The 25262-nt window shown below is 49.9% G+C and overlaps 7 protein-coding genes across 7 annotated transcripts; 4 read left to right on the top strand and 3 right to left on the bottom strand.

The window, feature by feature from the left end:
* Positions 1 to 445: 445 nt before the first annotated feature.
* On the bottom strand, positions 446 to 1690 carry AtWU_10986 (uncharacterized protein; the record flags this gene model as incomplete). The annotated part of the gene is made up of 4 exons (XM_035506088.1): positions 446 to 493; positions 590 to 1095; positions 1198 to 1275; positions 1366 to 1690. The coding sequence occupies 4 exons, from the start codon at positions 1688 to 1690 to the stop codon at positions 446 to 448; spliced, it is 957 nt and encodes a 318-aa protein (XP_035361981.1).
* Positions 1691 to 2097: 407 nt separating this feature from the next.
* Positions 2098 to 6366, bottom strand: AtWU_10985 (chromatin-binding exonuclease XRN1; the record flags this gene model as incomplete). The annotated part of the gene is made up of 2 exons (XM_035506087.1): positions 2098 to 4628; positions 4680 to 6366. 2 exons carry the CDS (start codon positions 6364 to 6366, stop codon positions 2098 to 2100), a joined length of 4218 nt encoding a protein of 1405 aa, XP_035361980.1.
* A 653-nt stretch (positions 6367 to 7019) lies between these two features.
* On the top strand, positions 7020 to 8604 carry AtWU_10984 (WD repeat RBAP46/RBAP48/MSI1 family protein; the record flags this gene model as incomplete). Its single annotated transcript, XM_035506086.1, has 6 exons — positions 7020 to 7038; positions 7098 to 7160; positions 7217 to 7322; positions 7373 to 7834; positions 7891 to 8376; positions 8430 to 8604. 6 exons carry the CDS (start codon positions 7020 to 7022, stop codon positions 8602 to 8604), a joined length of 1311 nt encoding a protein of 436 aa, XP_035361979.1.
* A 971-nt stretch (positions 8605 to 9575) lies between these two features.
* AtWU_10983 (GTP cyclohydrolase I) lies at positions 9576 to 10753 on the top strand (the record flags this gene model as incomplete). Its single annotated transcript, XM_035506085.1, has 4 exons — positions 9576 to 9844; positions 9898 to 10031; positions 10088 to 10392; positions 10451 to 10753. 4 exons carry the CDS (start codon positions 9576 to 9578, stop codon positions 10751 to 10753), a joined length of 1011 nt encoding a protein of 336 aa, XP_035361978.1.
* A 1185-nt stretch (positions 10754 to 11938) lies between these two features.
* On the top strand, positions 11939 to 14422 carry AtWU_10982 (uncharacterized protein; the record flags this gene model as incomplete). Its single annotated transcript, XM_035506084.1, has 1 exon — positions 11939 to 14422. One exon carries the CDS (start codon positions 11939 to 11941, stop codon positions 14420 to 14422), a length of 2484 nt encoding a protein of 827 aa, XP_035361977.1.
* A 1162-nt stretch (positions 14423 to 15584) lies between these two features.
* On the bottom strand, positions 15585 to 16179 carry AtWU_10981 (mannoprotein; the record flags this gene model as incomplete). Its single annotated transcript, XM_035506083.1, has 2 exons — positions 15585 to 15773; positions 15835 to 16179. The coding sequence occupies 2 exons, from the start codon at positions 16177 to 16179 to the stop codon at positions 15585 to 15587; spliced, it is 534 nt and encodes a 177-aa protein (XP_035361976.1).
* Positions 16180 to 16819: 640 nt separating this feature from the next.
* AtWU_10980 (type I polyketide synthase) lies at positions 16820 to 25100 on the top strand (the record flags this gene model as incomplete). Its single annotated transcript, XM_035506082.1, has 16 exons — positions 16820 to 16825; positions 16899 to 17470; positions 17536 to 18049; positions 18107 to 18230; positions 18289 to 18401; positions 18457 to 18901; positions 18975 to 19424; positions 19480 to 21617; positions 21668 to 21764; positions 21817 to 21842; positions 21896 to 22759; positions 22812 to 23093; positions 23154 to 23228; positions 23287 to 23624; positions 23679 to 24156; positions 24207 to 25100. 16 exons carry the CDS (start codon positions 16820 to 16822, stop codon positions 25098 to 25100), a joined length of 7416 nt encoding a protein of 2471 aa, XP_035361975.1.
* Positions 25101 to 25262: the final 162 nt, after the last annotated feature.

The following is a 25262-nucleotide window of genomic DNA, read 5'->3' as shown; positions in this document are numbered from 1 at the left end:
AATCTTAGACCTTCCTGTTCGTTCTGTGTTCACTCTCCCAGCCGTCTTTCTGCTTTGCTTTGCATTTGCGCCTGGCGTTTGATCTGTGGTATACCTGGAGATACAAAAAAGAGGGACAGCAAAAAGTTGGGAGTATTGCTGTGTTTATAGGTCTAGTTGACCGTATACTGAATATATGAGTATAATAGAAGTAATCTTCTGTTTGGTTTGCTTAGTATTTATGTAGTAGTAGAATTGCAAAGCCTGCGTCTAAATATATCACAGCCCTACACCTTCTGACAAGTCTCCTGTGGACATACTTACATGTACGTAAAAGGAAACCGACAACCAAACAACATGCACTATATATATCATCTTCCACAAGCAGTTCTCCTCATTCCCCAGACACCAAACAGTCCATTTCTACCCCCAAGCAACCCATTCCCCACACTCATAGATTCATGGATCACAAAATAGCCACCGCATTAGGCGGACTAGCCACACCACCAGGAACCTAAACAAACAAGCAAACCCAATTAGCCCACCAACCACACCACAGCACAAATTACACTAAAGAAAATAGATCAATAGATGGTAGTTATGAACTCACCTTCAACGGCACACTACACAAAAAGAACCCCCACCTCCCCTTCTCCCTACAATACGTCGCCAATTCCTCCAAATCAAAATACTCTCCAATAGGCATTCCCCACCCAGCCAAACACCACTCATGCAGAGTCATCCCCTTTTCATGCTTGATCGGCGCAGGCTCCAAACTCGGCGTATCCGACGCCACAGCCGCAAACTGGTTCTCCCATAGCCAGCGCAACATGGCCTCTCCGTTCTCGATGCCCGCGAAACTGGGCGCGGGGCGGTTGCCGAGCTCTTCCTCCTGGGCCGGGGTAAGGGCGTTGAAAGCGGCTGTGAAGCCTGTGCGGATGAAGAGGATGTCTCCCGGACGAGTCTGGATGTTGTATTCGGTCATGAGCGATTGGAGATGCGAGAGGGGAATGCTGCTGGTTGTGAAGGGCGTTAGGGGGATGGAGTGCGTGCTGGCCCAGTGGGCGTAGTCGAGGAGGATGCCTCGGCCGGTTATGCCGCCTTTTTTGGCCCATGCTGTTTTTTCATATTAGTATGCGTAGTTGCTTTTATTCAGGGTGGTTTGTAAATATATGGGTAGTAGTAGGATTGTAGGTGGTAGTAGTATATAGTACGCACCATCAATACCCAATACACCCGACGACTTCAACTCCTCCAAACAGTGGCCGTTGAAGTAGCATCCGTGTGTCTGATTTCCTACAAACTCAGTCAGTCTCTGAATTAGCTAGCATCGCTCATCACAATCTCTACGAAGTAAGTAGTTGAAAAAGGGGAAAGAAGGAGTACCATAATGCCGGAACCCATCCCACTGGGTACTCGTCTGGGTATTGAACGTCAACACATCATCATTCACGAACCGCGGCGCCTTGTTGATCAGTTCCTGGACGAACGGTTTCCGATTAAAGCTGGAATGTCGCACACGGTTGAGTGGTAGATCCAGGGAAATGCGCACTCCGTCGCGGATTTCCTCGGTTGCGGCTTGTCGAACGGTTTCCGGGGTTAGTAGATTTAGCATCCCCAGGTCGTTGTTCGCCGGGCCGAAGAGACCCCAGGCGTTTCCTGGGGGGCCGTTGGGGTCGAGGGTTAGGTTGTCGAAGGTGGGGAGGGACATTTTATTTTGGTTTGGTTTGACTGAAGTGTAGAGTTGGAAAGATGGGGAATCAGATGGGAGGTAAAACTATATAGTAACTTAGGGTTCGGATACTTTTCCAGCTTCGTTTCCGCAGAGTCGGGGCATCTCCGATTATCAAGTAAATGTTGGCTTTCCCTGGATTATCGTTGATTGGAATGAGGTCAATGCTTAACTTGTTTAACACTACTGCTATTCCTTTTCTGTTTTCTGCATACAATGTGGGGATTAATCAATCCAATCATGGTACATAGTCCATCATGTCATTTGGGTATCGAGTCACTGGTGGTGTTGCCTATCATCTACATCCTCTGTATATACCCCAGCCAACCTATATCCCAACGTCACGGTTGGACAACCAAATCCATCATCTTATAACACAGCTAACTCTAATTCTCTCCGGCAACTGCCGCTCCGCGACCGCGACCGCGTCCCCGGAATCCAGTTCCCCGGTCTCCTCGCATGTTGTTACCACGACCACGGCCTCGTCCAGAGATGCTCTGCGGTGGTGGCACCTGCGAGTAGTTCTTGGGCCGGAAGTTTGGATTATGGTTGAGCACCCCGGCTTCCGGATCGTTGTCCACAGCGACATATCCGCCTCGCGTGCGCGCCGGCCCTCCACGCCCACCACGGCCGCCACCATTCATGCCTCCTCGACCTCGACCACCGGCTGGCGATGCTCCGTTGGGCTGAGGCCGGAACGGCAACGTGGTTTGAGCACCCACGCCATTGGAGGCACCACGTCCACGTCCGCGACCATTACCCATGCCGGAGACTGCGCCGCGGTAGGAATTACCCAAGGGCGGTGGGGCCGGGGCTTCTCTCAGCTGTCCCTGCCCACCGGGCCCAAGCGGAGCACCATATCCGGCAACAGTCAAGGGCGTTTGCTGGGACTGTTTTTGCGCGCTGTTTGACGCACGCGTGTTGACGGTCAGCTGCCGGTAGGAGACGTTCAGCACCGAAGACGCCAGAACCGTCTGGCCTCGGAACGGAGAGCAGCGGTCGCCGAGCGTGGTACCGCTCATGAACGAGACGTCAAAGACCACATCAAGGAGAAGAGCCCGTGGTGTCCGGGTAAGGCCGACGACAGTGCCTCGAGTGGCGATGGGGACCTTGCCGGAATCTTGAGCATACACGACCCGATCTCCCAGCTTGAACGTCTGGTTTCCAAGTCGCTGCTCAACGTCGGACGGCCGCAGCAGGGCGCTGCGGGGCAGGCCACGGACCGCCTTCACTTCCATGGGTGGCATGCTCTGGAGCAGCTGGTCGGCATCTTGTTCGATCAACTTCACGAGGTCAGAATCAAGCTGTTCTGCATCCAGAGGGACACGCTCGAAGTTCTTCGCCTCAATTGACTTCAACCAGTCTCGAATTTCCTTCATCTTCAAGAGGGCAGTCTCTTCAGGATAGAAGTCCGTAGGAGTGTACCGATCATTCTGCGGATTGCGCTGAATGCCCGCGATAAACTCGGGGAATTTGATCATATACTGTTGTAGGAGCTCTACGGCCTTAGGGCTGAATTCCCAGCCAGAGTCTCCACGGCGAGAATAGCCGAGAACCTTTTGCTTCCGGGCCTCGAACTTCAAATTGAGACCCAGATTGACACGCTGCCCTTCGACGTCAACGGAAAACGACGAGGTGATCTTGGCTAGAACCAAGGGATTAAGCCGCAAGCTACGAGCAATGGCGTATGACGGCATGTAAGGACAGAGCTTCTCAGCATCCCTGGCTCGGTCTCTTCCAAACTCCGGTTCCCGAACCTTCACCGCTGCAATCATTCCATTCACCTTGCCATGATCATGACCCGTAATCTGAACGGGCCGTCCATAGTTGTATTCTCCTAGCATGAACGCCCGGGAGTTTTCGGGGAACTCCTCCTCAATGGGTAGAGCCTCGCGTTCAATGAATCGTTGATCGGGGTTGATCACATCGTCAACCACCAGCTGGAGAGCGTAGTCGGTTTCTTGCCCGGGAATATCGGCGAATTCCTTGACCGTAGCACCTTCATCGGTCTTGATCAAACCCTTGAGCAGCTGGACATGCACCATCGACTCAACCGGGCCGATAATGGTACCAAGTCTCTTGCTGTAAGAAGATTCGATCCGCTCGGCCTTTCTCTTCCATTGATCAATCTGAGCAGGGGTATGGGGGATAGAAACAACATGTCCCGTAGGTTCCGGTAGAATATAATCGAAAAGTTCATCTGATACACGGATCACGAGCGCTTCTTGCAAGAATGGGTAACCCACATGGACGCGCTGCCCAAGTTTTTGTTTGGCCAACTCGACGCTCGACCTGCTCCCAGGATCGAGCAATGTAATGACCATGCTCTCATTGCGGCTTTCCTGCTGGAAAACAGTGACACCATGGTGGCCCAGCTGTCCAACATGGGGCAGCGTCTGCAGACTAGGGAAGCCAGCCAACGCTGCAGCCCCCATTTGCACGCCATCCATCAATCCAATGTACGGCTCAAGTCCATCCATGGTCGGCAAGTCGAAAATGTTCTCGATGCAGTGGCAGTTCGGAATGTCTGGGAACACGCCGGGAAGAGAGGACGGGTAGATGAACTGCACCTCCGGAGAGTAAGTGAACTTGAGACTGGCACCAAATCCATTCCGTGCTTTCTCCTCCGGGGTCAGCAGGTGTTCCCTAGTTGCGAGGGCATCCAACAGGCGACGTTCTTCAATGAAAGGAATCTTGACAACTGCCTCCCATTCCATCTTCTTTCCATTCATATCCAGTTCAAAATCACGTGGGTAAAAATCGATGATTGGGGAATCCGGAGAAGTCATTAGATCTCGGTACGCCGCAGGAACAGTCTTCTTGCTTCGGTCAGGCAACACACCCATCAGCTGCTCATACGGCCGGAAGGGCTTGCCAAGTCGGAAGTTGGTATCTGCATTGAGACCTTTCTTTACGTCTGTGAAAAGTCAGTCAAAACACTAGGTCTCTGCAGAGGTTCGACACTTACCGGAGATCATCGGTGCGTAGTGATACTTGAAGAACCACGGCCAGGATGCAATGCCTCTGTAGTAGTAGTACAGAACCCACTGGAGACCCTGTACATAGTTCTCCGTCAACTCCCTCATCTCCTCATGGCTATCAAGCCCCCAGCCGAACTTGCCGACGTAGTAATTATTCTTCCATTCCTGGAACTTCGCTTCATACTTCTTCTCCGCCGCTTGTTGGGCTTCTTCGGGTGATAGCTCCTGGACCTTTGCGTTATCGTATCTTCGGATAATTCGCTGAACCGCAACGGAAGCCTCTTCGTCCTCATCATCGCTGTCGTCATTATCATTTCCAGGGAGCTGCACGCGGATGAAGCGATCACCATGTTCGTCTGCGACGGTCGTCCACGGTAGCCGAAGGTCATCTGCCAGCTGCTCCACAAACTTGCGGTCACGAGCCGGCAATGAAGAAGCAAAGTCAAGAGGCTTCGTTTCTGCTGCCTTTCCAGGTCGGTTCAGAACGTACTTCTTAACCTGCTTGAATAATTCCTTCTGGGCAGGAGTGATCGTAAAACCCTTGGGCTTCTCCTGGGGTTCTGTGACATCGCCCTTCTTGGCCCGGATCCACTGCGCATCTGAGTACTCGTGCTCAAAGAAGCGGAACTCGACATCGCTCAGAGCATCCAAAAGGATGCCCAGTCGGTCCATTTTTATAACACCTTGTTCGTTAATGTAGCCACCCATCTTGGGCAATGATTCCTTATAGATCTTGAACATGAATGCCAAAGCGCCCTCGTTAATATGCAGATTGGGCAAGTTGGGCAAAAAGTCGTTTCCAACAAAGAAAGCCATTAGGATGAAATCGTCAATAACCTTTTCCATGTCAAAGGGAAAGCTCAAAACACCTTCCTGTTCCAACTCCTGAAACTCCAACTCCAGGTATTCTCTAACCATACACAGATGCAAAAGAAAGAAGTTCTGGTGTTCAAGCTCCTTAGATTTCTTCTGGACTTGACGACCGAAGGTGACTTCTTCACGAAGCAGGGAAAAGTGGGGATCGTGACTCAGAAGCCCCAACATGATCAGGTCAGCGTCAAGGCCGTACAAACAATGACGGACGTTAGGATCGTAGAGAGGCTGTGCTTTCGCATGCCGGATGTACTCCATGATCTTGTGTTCACCTTCACCTGGAACTTCGTGGCCAGAAAGCACAATCTCGACTCCCTGCCAATCCTTGTCTTCGGAGATCTTCTTGTTGATAAAGTATTTCAATTGCTCAGTTAACTTGGCCATAAACTCGGTACCGGGTGTAATGCAGTTGCTGTCAAAAGCTTCCTCCTTAGGCATCTCGATACCCTGAGCAATCGCCTTCTCCTTGGCCGTCTCAGCATCCAAAGCCGTCCGGAAACGTCGAGCACGCTGCTGGTTCATCTTGGCTCGCGGAGCCACACCATCGACTGCCATGAAGAAGAGCTTCTTAGGCTTGATCTTGCCATACAAATGCTCGATATAGTTAAAGATAGCGATAAACATCTTATCCTCGGTCATGCGAAAAGTCGGTGAATCGCTGTCCTTGTGTGTACAGTTATGAATAATGCCATTCATATCCAGGTATAGGTTGTCGAATTCCGGTATACGGTTCTCCGCGATCAACATAGAGATCGCGGGATACCGCTCGCTCAGCCAGCGGAAGAACTTGGGAACACCCATGGCGGAATTTGTTTAAAAAAAAGATATTCGCAAGCGATACAGGCGTAGGATGTATAGGAAGAAAGGAGCGTCCTTGCGTCGTGGTCGTCGTAGTAGTCGTCAGGTTTCAATGAAGCACCCAAGCTCGGAGGCAAATCATCCAGCGCACGGCAATGCGGTCGTAGACAAGCAGAAACGACTGGGTATCTTCAAAGAACGTATGACAGTAGAATACAACAAGGGAAGGAAGGCAAACAAAAAGAAAATATGGGAGAGATGGGGCGACGGGAGCGCCGAGCAGAGGTGAGAGGAGGGGCAAAGTGAAGATAGATGAGACCAAGGAATGATGACTCTTCCAAGTCACTTTTGTGACCTCAGCCATCCGCCGCCGAAGCTCAATCAGGTGGTGCCAAGCCCGCCTACCCAACTAGGTTTAGCGGCCCCGGGCGCCCATTAACGCGCCGCCTAAGGGAAAGTCGCGTTTCTCCAGTGCGAACAGAGAGTGAGAGCTTCATCCGCAGCTCAAAGCTCTGCTCTGCTATCCTGCCATTCCCAGATCCCACTTGGTTATCTTAACCCCACCTCTTCTACTCCGCTGCATCACGATCCTGAGCAATCGGCCCTATTTGAAAGTATTCTGATACTCAGCCTTTTCAATCGTCTTCCCCACAACCATGGAGCCTTACGATGATGGTGAGAGGTGACCCCCCGGATACTGTTGCGCGAGCTTAACTAATCCTTCCTCCCGCTAGGTTTCATTGAGGAGCAAGAAGAGCAGGAGGAGGAGCGCACTGAGGAGAAGATCATCAACGAAGGTGCGCTGCCCAGACTGTAGTGGGGTGTCTCCCGACCTAACTAATGTGTGGAACAGAGTACAAGACATGGAAGAAGAACGCACCTTTCCTTTATGACATGATCCTGAGCACGGCATTAGAATGGCCCACCCTCACAACACAATGGCTACCTGATAAACAAGAGTATGCGCGACCGTTCCATTCATTTCCTTATGGATTTTAACGTCCGGCAGTGTTCCCGATAAGCCTTACTCGACCCATCGCCTGCTTATTGGCACTCATACCTCGAGTGATGCGCAAAACTACCTGCAGATTGCTCATGTACAGCTCCCTAACCCGACTGCGCCTAACCCAGATGACTACGATGAAGAGCGTGGGGAGATTGGCGGATACGGCGGCAGCTCAAAGAAGGCGCCTATGGAAATTAAGTTCAACATCGTGCAAAAGATTGATCACAAGGGTGAAGTCAACAAGGCGCGATACCAACCACAGAACCCCAACATCATTGCCACCATGTGCACAGATGGCCGTGTAATGATCTGGGATCGCTCAAAGCACCCGAGCTTGCCTACAGGAACAGTCAACCCTCAGATGGAACTTCTCGGCCATACTCGCGAGGGCTTCGGTCTCAGCTGGAGTCCACACACTACTGGTCACCTTGCTACAGGTAGCGAGGACAAGACAGTCCGTCTTTGGTAAGCTTTGATTTTTTAGACGGAACTTGATTGCTCAGGAGCTAACCGCTGCGCAGGGATCTGACGACATACACGAAGGGCAACAAGGCACTTAAGCCTGTTCGGACGTACACCCACCATTCTTCCATTGTCAACGATGTTCAATATCATCCTCTGCATTCTTCGCTCATTGGAACGGTATCCGATGATATCACACTTCAAATTCTCGATGTGCGTGAGGCCGAAACCACACGTGCGGCTGCCTCAGCGGAGGGTCAGCACCGTGATGCCATCAATGCCGTTGCGTTCAACCCTGCCGCAGAAACGGTCCTGGCCACCGGATCGGCTGATAAGTCGATCGGCCTGTGGGATCTACGTAACCTAAAGACCAAACTGCATGCGCTCGAATGTCATAACGACTCCGTGACTTCGCTCTCTTGGCATCCATTTGAGGAGAGCGTACTGGCCAGTGCCAGCTATGACCGCAAGATCATGTTCTGGGATCTTAGCCGGACTGGTGAGGAGCAGACCCCCGAGGATGCCCAGGATGGTCCTCCCGAGCTGTACGTAACGCTTCCCGTATGGTACCATGTTACCCTGCTGACCCTGTTTCTAGTCTGTTCATGCACGGCGGCCACACAAACCGCATTTCGGATTTCAGCTGGAACCTGAATGACCCGTGGGTGCTCTGCTCGGCGGCTGAGGACAACCTGCTGCAGGTGTGGAAGGTGGCAGATGCGATTGTCGGCAAGGATCTGGAGGATGTGCCGACCGAAGAGTTGGAGCCATGAGCTACCAGATTCAGATGTAAATCTGCATCACTGCTGGCACCTAAAGGAAATGGCTCGCTCGTCTCACTTCATGTACTTCTTCGATGGGGTTGCTACAAACACAGCGAGAAAGGGGGAAACAAACATATGACAACGAATTTTGCTGCACAGTCGGATTTCAGGAGTTTAGTGGCTGCAATGTAACATACGAAGCCTAGCTTAAGTACTTAGTACTGCATCATTCATCCCAGACAATGGTTTCCCTTTCTTGGGTAGAATGCCTCAGGCAGCATCCCGCGTGATGTCGACATGATGATTGGTGCCCCACTTTGGAGCGTTTTTCTGCCGCTGCCAATCGGAGCCGCATTGACCGAGCTGGATGGATTTCTTTGCAAGATAGTAAGGGAGGTGGATTCAGATAGACGAGTTTAGCAATTTTAATTATTCAATATATATGTATGCAATGGCGAGCAGTCCCACATTTAGTCATTATTAAAACAAAGCATTCCTAGCCACAGAACAGAATCAGTGACAGAATCACCCTGGAAAATCTTACTACTATGGAGGGGAAATTCTCGACAGGAAATTGGGGGAGAGGAAGCTTAATCAGCCCCGCCAAGATGCCCGTGAGTGGCTACAAGACAAAGGCGGTCAACACAGCGATCACGCCGCCGTCCGAAAAAGCGGAGGGGTTTGAAAGGGAAATCAAATCATTGAGTCGCCGCCCCTTCGAAGGTCGGAGTCATTCTTAGCTTTTTCGGTTTTTACACTAATCCTCTTCCTCCTTCCAGAATCCTTTTTCCTCCTTGTGCTTACTGCCATGTCTCTGACGCTGTAACCTTTTCTTTCTCCTCTCTCACTTCCTCCAACCGTTCTTCAATCCCCAAGGCGTTGCTTAACCTACTACTGTCTACGCCGCCCATACCCACATCTCCTCCGTCTTTCAGTTCCCTCTGCTCGCTTCCTACTTTTCTCCTCACACCAAAATAAACATGGGCTCTGGAACGTCTCCCCCTCCTCCTGGCCCGAAGCCTAGGTCTGCCATACCCTCTCATATGCTGAATGGCGGCTCTCCTCTCCACGTCTCTACCAGCCCCTCTACCAGCTCGCGCGACGCTCGGGAGAGGGAAAGTCTCAACTCCTCCATCCTTTCGTCGTTCACTCCCCGCATCCCGGTGGAGTTCAACCTGCCTGCCTCTGCCTCTCACCCTTCCGGGGAGTCCCTGGTAGATGATACCCCCCGGGGGTCTACCTCTGCTAAGTATGTCGCATCTGCGGGATGGTATCAATTCATTCACTAATTGCGCGATTCAGGCCGACATTGAACGATCCTCCCCGCGATCCGAGAGATGAGGCCGGTGCATTGACCCCGCCTGCGACTGTCAGCAGACCAGCAAGCCCTTACACCCTCTTCCCTCCAATTGACTTCGATGGACTGAGTTGGCCTTGTAAGTGTTGTTGATGCGATTGGGTATCTTCGAGATCTAACACTTCCATTCCTCAGGCCCCGGTACCAGGGAGCGACTGGAGTCGTCGCCCGAAGAGACAGAGGAGCGCATTAAGAAGCTCGCAGGAGCTGTTCGGACGATTTTGGAGTGTGTCGGAGAGGACCCGGAAAGAGAGGGCCTGCGCGAGACCCCAGAGAGATATGCCAAGGCCATGCTCTACTTTACCAAGGGCTATGAGGAGAATGTACGGGATCTTGTCAATGGTGCGGTCTTCCATGAGGATCATGACGAGCTGGTGATTGTCAAGGATATTGAGGTGTTCTCGCTGTGCGAGCACCACATGGTTCCCTTCACTGGAAAGGTAAGACTATTTTCTCGGGTATGAGGGGAAATGATACTAACCGACACCTTTTTGGTAGATGCACATTGGCTACATCCCTGATCGCCGTGTGCTTGGCCTCTCCAAGTTGGCTCGTCTAGCGGAAATGTTCTCTCGTCGTCTCCAGGTGCAAGAGCGCTTGACCAAGCAAGTCGCTCTGGCTATTTCTGAGGTTTTGAAACCCCGTGGTGTTGGTGTTGTCATGGAGTCGTCCCATCTTTGCATGGTGATGCGTGGTGTGCAAAAAACTAGCAGCACCACCACGACCAGCTGCATGCTTGGCTGCATGCGGTCGAGCGCGAAGACCCGGGAGGAGTTCCTGACTCTGCTGCACCGCCGATAATTTATCTCATGCCTACTCAACTTCCTTACGACACTTACTACTTCTTTACCCCCTCGATTTAACAGTGGATGGTATTCTTGTTTCACGGAGTTTTGGCGGTCACCTTTCAACAGGTTCTTGGATTGGCATTCTATTTTACGCCGCGCGGACGGAGTGTTCTTTTGCGTTTGGACTGTCTTGGCTTTGAAAATACTACTTGTATAGATATATTCTGTCCTACGATTGCGATGCACAGACCATCGTCATCTGCTACCCTCGCTCGATTGTTTCGATCAACAACGGGGAATAAACTAGGACAGGCGGGCGGCTCTTGCCGTACACCTCGGCTGCAAAATTTGGCGCTGTGTCGAGGTTGATTCAACATTTGTTTTAATATCTTCTCAACTGGATATAGGGATATGTGGGATGTCTGGACGACGTTATGCTGTGGAATTCTTATAGCAAACAGCTATGTATATTCGAGATAAGATCAATCTCAACAATTGACTATTCAGCTCAGTCTGCTTAAAGTACTCTATTGTGTATATACTGCAAGCAAATTTACATTTCCTTCTAACCTGCAAGTGTTTTGGTATTTACTAAAGCGTTTGATTACAACATTTAAAGTCTTCATGTCAAAGCAACTCTTAGGAGAAACGATAGCACCACCAGGGCTCTCATCGGTTCTGGATTAGAGGTATAGTGACACAGCTGCGGATGAATATATGCATGCGAATATACTCAATACTACCACATAATCCTAACATGAAATGCATCATAAGAGCATTAATATCACAGTACCAACGGTACTATACACACCTTATTATCTACTCAGCCTTCCAGCCAGTGAATTGAAGTGACTCGGCATTCATTCCATCACTACATAGGGAACCAGTGTTTTCCATCTCCCATAGCAACTTTATATCTATTCACTGCTTTGTACACCAACACACATCCAATTACTCTGGGGTTCGTCACCGACTACTACTGCTCCCCAACCTTCTCTTTTTGTGGTGTTGACAACTAAGAATCTCCGGTCAGCACTCTGTTCAAGATAGCTGATATACGAGTATCGCATCGTTCATGTAAGGTCTCTTCTTCAGAATCAGCCCCGTTCTACAGGCGGATCCAACTGATCACTGCAGTGCTCCGCGTCAGCCTCTTCGTGCTTTTCTGATTGGCCTTGCACGGCGACACATTCACAAAATGACTACTCCCACTACCCAAGAGGATGTGGATGCCGCTGAGTGCTTGCTCTTTCTTGCGGGCTCTAGAGAGAGCAATCAGACACCGAACCAGTGCAGCAATGCCCGTCATACTAGAGCACATAGCACACAGAGCACATTGAGCCTTCCTGGTGCTTATGCGAGCGGCTGTGATCAGCGCTACACTCAAGTACAGCTCACTCCTCAAAGACAGCTCACTCCTCCAACACAGCTTCCTCCTCGAAAGCGACAACAGCTCGCTCATCCGGCACAATTGCCCTATCAAGCACAGTATCTCCCCCAAGCGCAGTATCCCCCCCAAGCGCAGTATCCCCCCCAAGCACAGTATTCTCCTCAAGGACAATATTCCCCTCAAGCACAGTACCACCCTCAAGCACAGTACTATCTCCCTCAAGCACAGAACCCCCCTCAAGTACAGATTCCGCCTCAAGTGCAGATTCCGCCTCAAGTTCAGAAGCCATCTAAAGCGCAGAAAACCCCTCAAGCGCAGAAACCCCATCAAGCGCAGAACCCCCCTCAAGGGCAAAACGCTCCTCAAGTGCAGAATCGTCCTCAGGTGCAGAATCGCCCTCGGGCACAGAAATCCCATCGAGGACAGAATCTTCCACGACCACAGCATCCTCCACGACCACAGCTCCCCCCTGGGCGCTCAAATATCGTCTCGCAACCCTCTGGGCCACCGAAAATCTCCCAACCCCCACAGAATCCCAACCAGCAACAGGGATCCACCGCAGTGCCAGCACAGCAACCCCAACAACTGGGAGCAAACATTAACCCCCAATTAGCGCTGCAGGCATATCTAATCCGCCAGCAGTTAATCGCCGGTATTCAGCCAGAGAACATCATACCTATGTGTCAGCAGGGAAGCAACACAAAAGTAAAAACACCGGCAATTGTACAGATAACCAACGAGGGTATCAAGGTGCCGAATATCCCCCCTGCACAATTCACTGGCAGCTTTCAGCCAATCCCTCAGGACCAGTTGGCATCCATACCCCTTCAGCCAGCCGGGACAGTGGGAGCAAGGCCGCAGATTGCTACCCAGACTAGAGTTTCGAGCAATAACGTCATTTCAGCAGTGCCTAGTGTGTTGAACCCAGATGGGACTGATGCCAGAACCGTACAACAGCAGCCAGGAGCCATCGGCCATCCAGAAACCATGACTCTCCCACAGCAGCCAACAGTTATCCGTCGCCCGGAAGCCAGAACAATGCCACAGCAGCCACGAGACCTTGGTCGTTCAGAGGCCAGGACTGTACCGCAGCAGCCAATCGTTATCGACCATCCGGAAGCCAGTACTGTGCCACAGCAGCCACGAGCCATTGGCCACCCAGAAGCCCGGACTCTATCACAGCAGCCACGGGTAATCGGCCCGCCAGCCTTGAATATGGCTTCGAATGAAAATGCTAGAGTTCAGCCACCCCCTCAACTTCTAGTCCCTATCCTCCCCCATGGAGGGTATGACCTCCTGCGACATTTCGCATACTACCCTCAACTCGCTCTTGACCTCACCAGTTACCTCGACGTCAATGATATAGTCAACATAGGTGCTGTATCTAAACCTTTTCACGACTTCCTCTGCGCATATATCGGACATATTACCACAACCTATGCAGCAGCACGCCACCATCTCTCTTCCATTACCTTCCCCGTCCTCTGTTATCCTCGATTGTGCGCCCAACCCAGACAGTGGCGTACTTTCCAACCTCAAGACCGCCAGCATAACCTTGATGTCCTCGTGCCGTCCATCCAATGGCTCCGAATGCTTTCATACCGCGATAGCGTTGTGCTAGATATCATAGTTCTCCTTCACCAGGCTGGCTATAACCTCCCGGCAGCAGCCTATCAACCCATTTTGAAAATCTGGGCTTTGATGGATATCCCAGACAATGACCGCCGGGAGTGGACGATCCGTAACCGGTGCGTCTGGCAAGATGGGGATATCTTTCTCGCTACACTCTTCCTTGTCCAACTGGATATGTATTTGCGCCAGAAGCGCGACCAGCAAAGCAATAGTATCCGACGACTCATCATGGCGCAGCCTACCCTTACCTTCCTACATAAATATATCCAAGGAACAGTGTTGCAGACTCCTATGGATGTTTTGGCTGAGTATGTGCGCTGGAAATACGCACCCGAAACTGCTACTCAGGGGGAAAGGAATATTTTCGGCGTGCCGATTGAGGACGCGGGCAGTTTGCAGTATGAGTGGTATGGCAAGAAGCGTGGAGCGGGAGTGGGTGAAGAAACAAGGGTCAGGCTGCGCCGCCCCGATGAATGCATTCTGCTAGAGCTGAAAAGAAGAGGCCTGAGTCCGCATGATATGTATGTGGAATTCTTTGTTTGCGGTCGTGGTCATGTTTTCTTTCCTGTGGATAGGAAGTCAGTGTCTTGGGTTGCGCAGATGAGGGAATATGTGGCGCAAAATGGAGGTAACTGGATGGATGCTGTGAGATTGGATTGATTGATCTTACAGTGTGGTGGAAGTACCCGTTGGAATGTTAGTCTGGCAGGCAGGTCGTGGTATGTAGTTCAGGGTGGAACGATTGTTTCCTTTTCTTTTCTTTTTTTTTTTTTTTTTTTTTTTTTTTTTTTTTTTCCCTTGATAATAATTTCTTTGTGTCGGTGATTTACATGGGAGTTATGGTCATAAAAATGATGTAGTAAAAGCAAAGCAAGATACTTTAGTGTTAATTTAAATGATAATATCCAACCTTTCATACTCCGTAGTGGCAATTTAAGTATTAATCAACGACCGCTGATCTGACTTGCACATTAATCTGTCTGGTCAGCATAATAAAATTATCTGACCACTATCTTGTCAGAGAGACACGCATCTTGATAGCTACCTTTAAAGACCTCGAGAACAGATCTTCGGTGGCAGATCATGCCAGATTGAGTCGATGTCTCACATTGCCTGGCATTGGAGCTAATGTAGATACTTCCCTTCTGTATATAGCATTCTATGAATAAGCCTGAAAGAATGAATGCAACTGAGTGTCTGGCTGCGGTTAGATACTTGTAAACAAACATCGCCTGACCCTATGGGGTTATCCGACCCCCTCTGGAATAGACGCCAAGTCACATGGTATGCAAGGGCTGAAGGGCAAAGGAAAGGGGATGCCAGACCAAACTTTGTAGTCTTCGGAATGGGCGTTGTACGCTTTAAGGTTCGGATCGACGGGGGTGTGGCCCCCGGGAAAGCTTGCTTTACGCCCAGAAACTTCAAATGGTTGTTGGGTTTTCATTTCCTATTTGCTGTTGAGCAAGTAATATGTAATGTAAGCTAATGTAAGCAGCGAGACGATACATCACTGTAACTAACAAACAATCAACCAACTACAATTACGGGTGAGGTAAGCGCTGTGTTTCGTGATTAGCAGATCTCAAGACTAGTACTTGTGCAGGAAGGTACATTTGACATGACTTCTTCTTATCTTACGCTTCATTGAAGTTTGGAACGTACAATCAAATCTCAGATGTCAAGAGAATCCACTACTTTCGGTGAAATACATGGAGCTACCGAATGGACTGGAAGTATTGCCTCCAATACACCCATCCCTGACACAAGACCCTCGCCTTGAGTATGTAAAAGTCAATATACTCAGAACTGACTATACCCTTCCTCAAGACAGAGCTTTGTCATTGTCATCAAAAGCCTGCTTGATCTGATCCAAACAAGGAGTTGCCTTAGCATAGACGTCCGCAGGGACGTGCTTTTGCGCTTCCTCTCCAAATTTGGACTGCTCATCCCGAAGTGTATCAAGAGTCGTCTTTGCAGATGATGCCACCCCAGCCTTCTTGAATAGAGGCGCCTGTACATGAAGGATATTAGCGTATCGAATCAGCGTCGTCGGGGCGCAAAGGACACCATACCTTGTTTTGTGATGACTTCACTGCGTCCAGGAGTTCCGGGCACATTTCCTGGTAGGCCTGGTAATATTGCTCGGCCTCGTCATTATTGAAGGGCTCGTCTTGGTGGGCTAGGTTCTGGCGAGCTTTCTGGGAGGCACCCTTGGCTGTCTGCACAGAGCTTCTAACCTTGAGGCTGGGAAGCATACCTCCCTGGTAGTTATCTAGGGACTGTCGGGCATTTTTGATGGATGTGGTAAGGTCGTTCATATCCGAGACAGCTTGATTGATGTCTTTGGCGCCCAGCACAGGGGATACTGCGAGACAGGCCCCAGCAGTGAGGTAGAAGGCAATGTTGCGGAAGAGCATCGTGGGCGAAACAGTGAGTTGGATGAGTGTAATTGGCTGATAGTCAATAGGGCCTTTCGCATGCAGGATTTAATGTACTCTGCAAGGTTTGACGTGGTGGCCATTGACTACGGCTTTATACTTCTTCGCTTGAGAAAATACCAGGGATGGATTCCATGGAAAAGCCCCTTACATATCTGCATGCGGATCATGGCTTGTTAGGTCTAGGCACTACGAATTCTTTGAGCGTGTCTAATGAGAAATCAGCTATGAAGTGGATCTCGATTAGTTCGTATTCCTGTTTTGTCTAGTCTGGGCCTAGTCTGCTGGTGCTTCTATGGACAGGGTATGGATCCCGAGCTATTTTGCAAAATAGCAGAGCCCGAACTTGGTAGGCCTCCAGCATTGAGTCCACTCAATACTCGAGTGCCGGCGACTTCATGCAGGGGACTACGTATGTCGGCCTTGTTCCCAAACGCCTGGATGGAAGGAGTGAACTCAGTTTAGGAATTGATCTGGCGACAGGCTGACGATATACACAGCCGGAGCAGCACCACATTCCAGCGCCCGATATTCTGCACCTCTAACACGGATTGACTTTCTGGCGTTCTGTGATCAGAGATACGACTTTTTGTGTCTCACTAGGCTCCATTAGACGACTATGGAGGTGAGTAGACTACCATCATATCCACCTACAGTCTTGTACCACGCAGATCACTCACGAGTTAGCAATCTTCCAGACCAATAACGGTGTGAACGATAGCCCGAACAACGGTAACAATGATAAGCCTAGTACGAATGGCTTTGCGGCCCTTTCCGGCCAATCAATCGCGGTTGTGGGAATGGGGATGCGCCTCCCCGGCGGCGTTCGAACGGCAGAGCAGTTCTGGGACGCACTCATCGAGAAAAGGGATTGTTCGTCAGAGGTCCCCAAGAGCCGATATAATGTGGACGGGTTCTATAGCGCGGATAAACCCGGGGCAGTGAGGACGCGAAGAGGATACTTCCTTGAAGATGACTACATCGGGAACGCTGACTTGAGCTTCTTCCCGGCGATTCCTGGCTTTGAAATGGACGAATTGGACCCGCAACAGACTTTGTTGATGGAGGTCATTTGGGAGTGTATGGAAAATGCTGGCCAGACAGGCTGGAATGGCAAAGATATTGGCTGCTACGTTGGTGTTTTTGGCGAAGACTGGCATGAGCTCGCAGCAAAAGAGACGCTGTCAATACCTCGCGTGCATGCCTTTGCTAATGGGGCGTACACGCTGTCCAACCGCGTCTCCTATCAATTCAATCTGAAAGGCCCAAGGTAGGTCTTTATCATTCGCGACGAAGGGCTATGCCATCTTATTTCGCGGCTCTAATTTGGAGTAGTGCGACTATTATGACTGCATGCTCATCGTCTTTGACAGCTCTTCATGAGGCCTGTCAGGCCCTAAACGATGGTAGTTGTTCCTCCGCCATAGTAGCCGGAACCAATATGATTCTAACGCCATCTATGACAATTAACATGTCGGACAACACTGTTCTATCTCCGGATGGGTATTGCAAGGCATTTGACGCTAGAGCTAATGGCTATGGGAGAGGAGAGGCCGTTAATGCAATCTACATCAAGCCCCTGAGCCAAGCAATCGCAGATGGGGATAACATACGTGCAGTCATTAGGGCAACGTCGGCAAACTATGATGGGCAGTCGGCCAAGATTTTTGCCCCAGACATCGAAAGCCAAGAGCGATTGATACGAAAAGCTTACCAAAAAGCGCAAATTATAGACCCTTCAGAAACGGGCTTTTTCGAATGTCACGGTACTGGCACCAAAATTGGAGATATTGTCGAGACAACAGCGATTGCCCGAGTCTTTGGTTCACGAGGAATGTACATTGGATCGGTACTATGCTCAATGCGCTACAACATCTGTCGTCGATGCTAATTCAGATGTATTTAGGTGAAAACCAATTTTGGTCACGGGGAAGGTGCCTCAGGTCTCACAGGAGTGATAAAAGCTATACTGTCCCTGGAGCGTCGCATCATTCCACCAAACATGCACTTTGCCCAACCTAATCCCAAGAGTGAGAATATACTCTATCGACTGATTTACCCATACCTAGGCTGACTGTATGTCATAAGTACCCTTTCAGAAAGGACGCTTGGCAGTTCCTACCCAGCCAATTCCATGGCCTTCTGATCGGAAGGAACGAGTCAGCGTTAACGGTTTCGGCATCGGTGGCGCCAACGCACATGTGAGTCCGCCAAATGACCAGTTCAGAAGGCCGCATAGCTCACTTCATCCCATAGGTTATTCTGGACTCATGGCCTACCCCGAGGGATGAGGCTACAGAGTCTGTCCCAGGACATCCTCATAGAAGCCACCTGCTTGTGGTCTCTGCTGCAAGCGAAAGAGCACTCCAGGCTCGCTGCGAAGCAGTGAGATCATACATACTTGAGAAGCCTTCCCTGATCTCTGATGTTGCCCACACCCTCGGAGCGTGTCGTGAGCACCTTCCATACCGTACGTATATGGTGGCTAGTGGTAATGATACTACTGATGAACCTCGTTTGACTCAAAATGCATCTACTTCCCGCACGAACGACATAGTATTTGCATTCTCCGGTCAGGGTTCGCAATGGTGCGGCATGGGGAGAGAATTAATGGCTTCGTTCCCGGGTTTCAAGCTCGACTGCCTCGCTATGGACCAAATATTGCAAGAATTGCCTGAGCCTCCCAAATGGAGCATCGTTGGTAAGAAGCACGCTCTTTTGTCATTGCTATTCGACATGCTACATCGGGTCTCCGTTAGTACTAACAGTTGCAGATGAACTCCAAACGCTGGAAGACCCACAGAAGATGGAGGAGCCTGTATTTTCACAGACTTTATCCGCTGCTGTGCAGATTGCATTGGTGAATCTTCTCGAAAGTTGGGGCATATACCCTACGGCAGTAATTGGCCATTCCAGTGGTGAGGTTGCAGCTGCTTATGCGGCGAAAGCGATTCCCCTTCGAACGGCCATAATAGTAGCCTACTACCGAGGCCTTTGCGCTATGTCTTGCCCACTATCAGGAGGAATGGCTGTTGTTGGCCTAGGAATAAATGCTGTTAAGAAGTATCTCAAAGATGGACTCGTGGTGGCATGTGAGAATGGTCCTGAGACGGTCAATATCTCTGGCAACCGAGAGAGTCTAGCAGCTGTTGTGGATCAGATCAAGGCTGATAATTCAGACACTTTCAGCAAATTGCTGCCTATACGCGTGGCTTACCATTCCCGTTAGCTTCCTTTTTGCACTCTCTGAGCGAAACATCTAACTGACCTGGACATTAGCCGACATGAAGCAAGCGGCGACTGTCTTTAGAGACTTGATTGAGCCTTATATCGTTTGCAATGATAACATGATACCGTTGTATTCGACACTTACGGGCTCGGTAGTCAACGATCCCACTCAGCTTAGCGCTGGCTATTGGGCAGCCAACCTTGAGTCTCCAGTCCTTTTCGCCAGAGCTGTCGAGTCTCTCCTTGCTGCTAAGAAAGACATATCGAAGACTTTCATCGAAGTCGGACCCCACAGTTCGCTCTCAGCACCTCTGCGCCAGATAATTGCTCTGCATACATCGCAAGCGAACAAATACATTCCCACCCTTTTGATTGATCAAGACCAAGCACGCTGCTTATTGCAAGTGGCTGGAGAGCTATTCTCAACTGGATTTGTTATTGATCTGGAAGCAATCAATGGCAAAGGCCATTTTGTTAGCTGCCTGTCGCCATATCCATGGGACCGACAGAGTTTGAATTGGAAGGAAAGTCGACTCAGTAGAAATTGGAGATTCCGGCAGCATCCACGCCATGAACTTCTAGGTTCCCGGACGCTAGAATCCAGCGATATTGAACCATCCTGGAGAAATCTACTAAGCCTAGTCAATGTGCCATGGCTTGGTGACCATTGTGTCATGGGCGAAACCCAATTTCCATGCGCAGGGTACATTGGAATGATCAACGAAGCAGTCCGTCAGATATCTGGCATGCAAGATTGCACTATCCGGAACCTATGCATTCAGGCTCCTCTTTTACTTCACCAATGGGAAAAGATGGAAATTGTAACAAGCGCAAAGCCTGTCAAAATTAGTGATCGAGTAGCCTCTGCATCCTACGAATTCAGCATTATGTCCTACAACGGGATTGAGTGGGTCAAACATGCTGTATGTCAGGCCGCAGCTGGCACAGCACAGCTTGATCTGCATTTGGACTCAACTCATGAATGCGCACGGCCCGTGACTTCAGACTTTTTATACCAAGAGTTGCGAAAACTTGGTTTGGAGTATGGACCCGCCTTTAGAGGTTTAGAGAGCATTCGAGCAGATCCCTTACGCTACAGAGCAACAGCAGTCCTCCGGACTGAAGACACCCATGCTGTGCACCCTACTACGATTGACAAAGGCTTACAACTCCTCAGTGTCGCAGCTTCAAAAGGGAAATCAATGCAGGACTCAAGGCCTCACGTTCCTGTGTTTGTGGATACTATTCAGATCGGTCGGAACCGACCGTTGGTGAAGGTGACAGCGTCTATGGAGAGTCTCGCTGTGAGCCAGCCCAAGACTAAAGTCACCTTAATAGATAACACAGGCCAAGGTAATACAAGAATACTCTCGATAAAAGGGGTTCTACTCGTTCCATTGGAGAGCAGCATAAAAGCTGAGTCCAAGAACATTCCTTTGGCAACGTATGGCGAATGGCGCCCGGACATGGATCTGATCACAGCCCAGGACCAGCTTTCTGGTCTCAAAGGCTTAACTGATTCACAGGTGCGCACAATCATTGCAGCTTCAACAATCAATATGATTCAAGTACATCGACTTCTCCAACATACAGTTACCTTCTCGGAGAAGTCAAAGGACTATCAAGGCTGGATCCAAGCTCAGGTCGAGAATATACTAACCGGCAAACTGACCACTGTCGAAGAGGCAATAACGTGGGCAACACTAGAAGATGGCGATCTATTGAAGGAGGTTGAAGCTTTAAACGAGACTCTCGAATCTGAGGGATTGAAGCATGTTTCAGACCTGTTGAAGGGCATTTTAAACTCGACCTGGGATGTCATCCGAGGCTTCTGTGACACTGAATCAGTATCAAGTTTGCGCAGTCTGGCAGAGGGCTCCAAGATGTCGCCCACAAGCGACCTGTCCGCTTGGCTTTCTCTGGTCTCACATTCCAATCCGACGCTACGAGTTCTCGAGATAGAAGCCCGTGAGCCTTCTTTCACCTCCTCAGTCCTCGCACAGCTCAAGTCAACAGGCGGAAGACTATACTCAAGCTATACAGTCACTAGAACGAGTATGATCGATGATCAGTTTAAAAGCCATTTAGACGGTAATATGCATCTTAATTTTCAACAGCTGGACATCACCCGAGATCCACTACTGCAAGGATTTCAGGAAGGCGCTTTTGACTTGGTGATAGTGTCTAGAGTGGGTGAACCCACTTCTGGTTTTGCGGCATTGAGCTAACCCACTTCAAGATGTGTCTTGAGAAATCAGGACTGGAAGATTCCTTACAGCACATCAAGAAACTCCTCACAAACAACGGGAGCCTTCTACTTCACATACCAAGTCCAGGTTAGCCTACAAACATTGGCTACGTATTTTTCAATTGCTAACTATAATTAAGATTTCCCTCTCATGGAAAATACATCCGTAAGTCGGCCAGCGATACTGTCAATACCACAATAAGACTGACTATATTCAAGAGGCTGTTGTCGTTGGCTGGGTGTGACAAATTCAACGCCCATTTAGGAGACTGTCAGCCCCTTGAAGCATGGCATAATTCACTTCTGCGGGCAGGGTTCACCGGGGTTGACACATATTCATACGACGCTAGGTTTCCCTACCCAGTGCACTACAATATTATCTCGCGTATCTCAGACTGGGATACAGTGAAGAAAACAAATTCGATATACCTTCTATGCACGACTAAGAGACACGATCACCCTTGGATATGCAATGTGGAAGCCGTACTTGAGCAGGCAGGCTATCACACCGAGCGATGCATACTTGGAGAAGCATTACCTCCTAATCAATGCGTTATTTCCTTTTTGGATCTCGATAAACCCTTCTTCAATGACATAGACATACAGAGCTGGGGCTGGTTTCAGTCATTGATCAAGTGTTCTCCTCGCATCCTTTGGATTACCCCGTCCGTCGAACTTGGATGCCATGATCCTGAATTCGGAATTGTACTCGGTGCATCACGAACAGTTCGACAAGAGGAGGCAATCCATTTCGGTACATTGCAGATAGACCAATTCAACAAGACCGCAATCAGGCCTACTTTGAGCGTATGCGAAAAATTTTTCGAAGCAACTGATGGTCAAAACACGAACGACATAGACTACGAGTTCGCTTTGCAGAATGGGACCGTTTACGTCCCGAGGTTCCATTGGGAGTCCCTTTCTGACTGTCTTCTTCGGGAGCCGGATCCGACAGGTCCCATCAAATTAGACGTCAGTACGTACGGTTCGATGAACTCTCTTGGTTGGGTCGAACACGAACTTGGTCTTCCTGGGCCACACGAAGTCATGGTCGATGTCAGTTATGTTGGCTTGAACTTCAGAGTAAGAGTTCCTTGGCGTGTATATGATTGAAAGGCGATTGACTGAATATTAGGATATTATGATTCAATTGGGAATCATGGCGAGCAAAGATGAATTTGGGGTCGAAGCTAGTGGCATCGTCCGCCAATGTGGCAGCGACGTGGAGCAAGTGAAGCCTGGCGATAAGGTTATGCTGCTTCAGCCTGGGCTTTTCTGCTCGCGCGTGTGTGTTCCTGTTTCCAGCTGTGTGCGTCTACCAGGGTGGCATTCCTTGGAGGATGCTGCTTCACTGGCTGTGGCATACGGAACAGCCCTCTACTGCTTAACAGACATTGCTCGGCTAGAAAAGGGTCAGGTAGGTTACCGATCCTAATCAGTGCTAGTATTCAAGCAGTGAAGAGCTTACTCTCTATAGTCTGTGCTGGTCCATGCAGCATGTGGAAGTGTTGGCTTGGCTGCAATCAACTTGTGCCAGATGCTGGGTGCCGAAGTAAGTCCACATGCCACTTCACCAAGATCAGGATAATGGGGGTACTGACATCGATTAGATATATGCGTCGGTTGGCAGCGAGGAGAAAGCTTTGCATCTTGTCAATACGTTCCATATCCCGCGACATCGGATCTTTAATTCGAGAGACAGCAGTTTCCTTCCGGGAATACTACGTGAAACGGGTGGCCGCGGGGTTGACGTTGTGCTCAACTCGCTGGCTGGAGAGCTGTTGCATGCATCATGGTCATGCGTTGCAGAATTTGGTAAGATGATAGAGATTGGTAAACGAGATATCCTCGAGCACGGACAATTGCCAATGGATGCTTTCGGGGGTAACCGGGCCTTTTTTGGTGTGGATCTCATAAGACTGGGGCAGAAACCTGGAGCCGTTGCAAGGTAACTAGATTCTTACTTTTTATTGATGAAATGCTGCTGACCTTGGCCTAAAAGTTTGACGTCTCGAGTGATGGATCTCTATGCAGAGGGCAAAATATCCCCAATCCGCCCATCGAAGGTCTTCGAGGCTTGCGATGTGAAGGAAGCCTTCCGATACATGCAAAACGGCCACCACGTTGGTAAAATCATAATAAGAATGCCTCAGACAACCAATGGCCTCAATGTTGCCCGATCACGAAGACATCCAGCCCTCTCGCCTGATTTAGCCTATGTTTTAGTTGGCGGTCTAGGGGGGATTGGACAGACACTTGCGACCTGGATGGTGGAGAAGGGCGCCCGACACTTGATATTTCTCTCACGGTCCGCAGGTACATCTGCCCGAGACCAGGCTTTCGCACATGAACTGGAGATCCAGGGATGCACGGTTGTACTAGCCAAAGCCGACGTGTCAGTCTTGGAGGATGTGAAAGCCGCCATTCGCTCATGCCCTCGCCCTATCGGTGGAATCCTCCAACTATCTATGGTTCTTCGAGTAAGCATATAACTCCCTTTGATGTCTTGACATGAAGTCTAATTGATTAGGACCAATTCATCCAAAACATGACACATAAGGACTGGCAAGATGTGTTGGCCTGCAAGGTCGCAGGCACTTGGAATCTGCATCATGCGTTACAAGGTCGTGATGCTCACCTGAGGTTCTTTGTCCTCTGTGGTTCCATTTCAGGTGTCTTGGGTACTCCAGGTCAAATCAATTATTCCTCAGCCAATGCTTTCATGTCCTCTTTCACTCAGTATCGCCTGCAGCTTGGACTTCCCGCCTCGGTCGTCAACCTCGGCGCCGTGGGAGATGTGGGATACATCGCCACACAAGACCCAAAACTACGAGAGCGAATGAGCTCTGGATCCGTACGCCTTCTGCAGGAGCAGGAAGTTCTGGACGCATTCGAACTCGCTATTCTCAAGTGTCAATCAAGGGCTCCCCTGCGTACAGCTGATGGTACCATCAGAGCGCCAAACAATATCATCGTTGGTATGAGCAGTACCAAATCCCTAACCGACCTCTCCGTCCGTCCGCTTTGGGGTCAAGATGCGCGATTCGGCATCTACCGGAATCTCGACGAGGACGTCAACACATGCCCAGCACAGTCGTCCTTGAGCAATGCAGCAGCTATGCGGGATTTTCTAGCAAAGATCGAGAGGCAACCTGACGTCCTCGACACCGATGGCATCGCAAACACGATACTTGAGCACTCGATCAAGTGTATACAGGAGTACTCTAAGTTTGCCCATGACCTCAGCTACGATCAGGTGGTGGAATTGCCTATTGACTCTTTGATGACAATTGAGATTCGCAATTGGTCTCGTCGCAACATAGGTGTTGTGTTGTCTCTGACGGCTATCAGCAAGGCGGGTACTATTGGAGGACTGGGTGAGGTGATACTGGCGTCATTGCGTTCAAAGTATAGTAAGACGTGATTGGGCGTCTCTGAGCCATACACATGGAGATCTAGAATTAGGTAGGACGAAGGATGTTGGTTCAATGGTCATGTATCTTCGAGGAGTGTTTAGTACTGGGTGACATTGAAAATAGGTACTACTTTGTCGTAATGAGTGAGTAGAGTCTTCGACTTCTCAGTC

This window comes from Aspergillus tubingensis (assembly GCF_013340325.1).
Source record: "Aspergillus tubingensis WU-2223L DNA, scaffold_15, whole genome shotgun sequence".
Taxonomy (NCBI): Eukaryota; Fungi; Ascomycota; class Eurotiomycetes; order Eurotiales; family Aspergillaceae; genus Aspergillus; species Aspergillus tubingensis.
The sequence above is the reverse complement of the archived record's forward strand: the minus strand, read 5'-3'. Positions and strand labels throughout refer to the sequence as shown.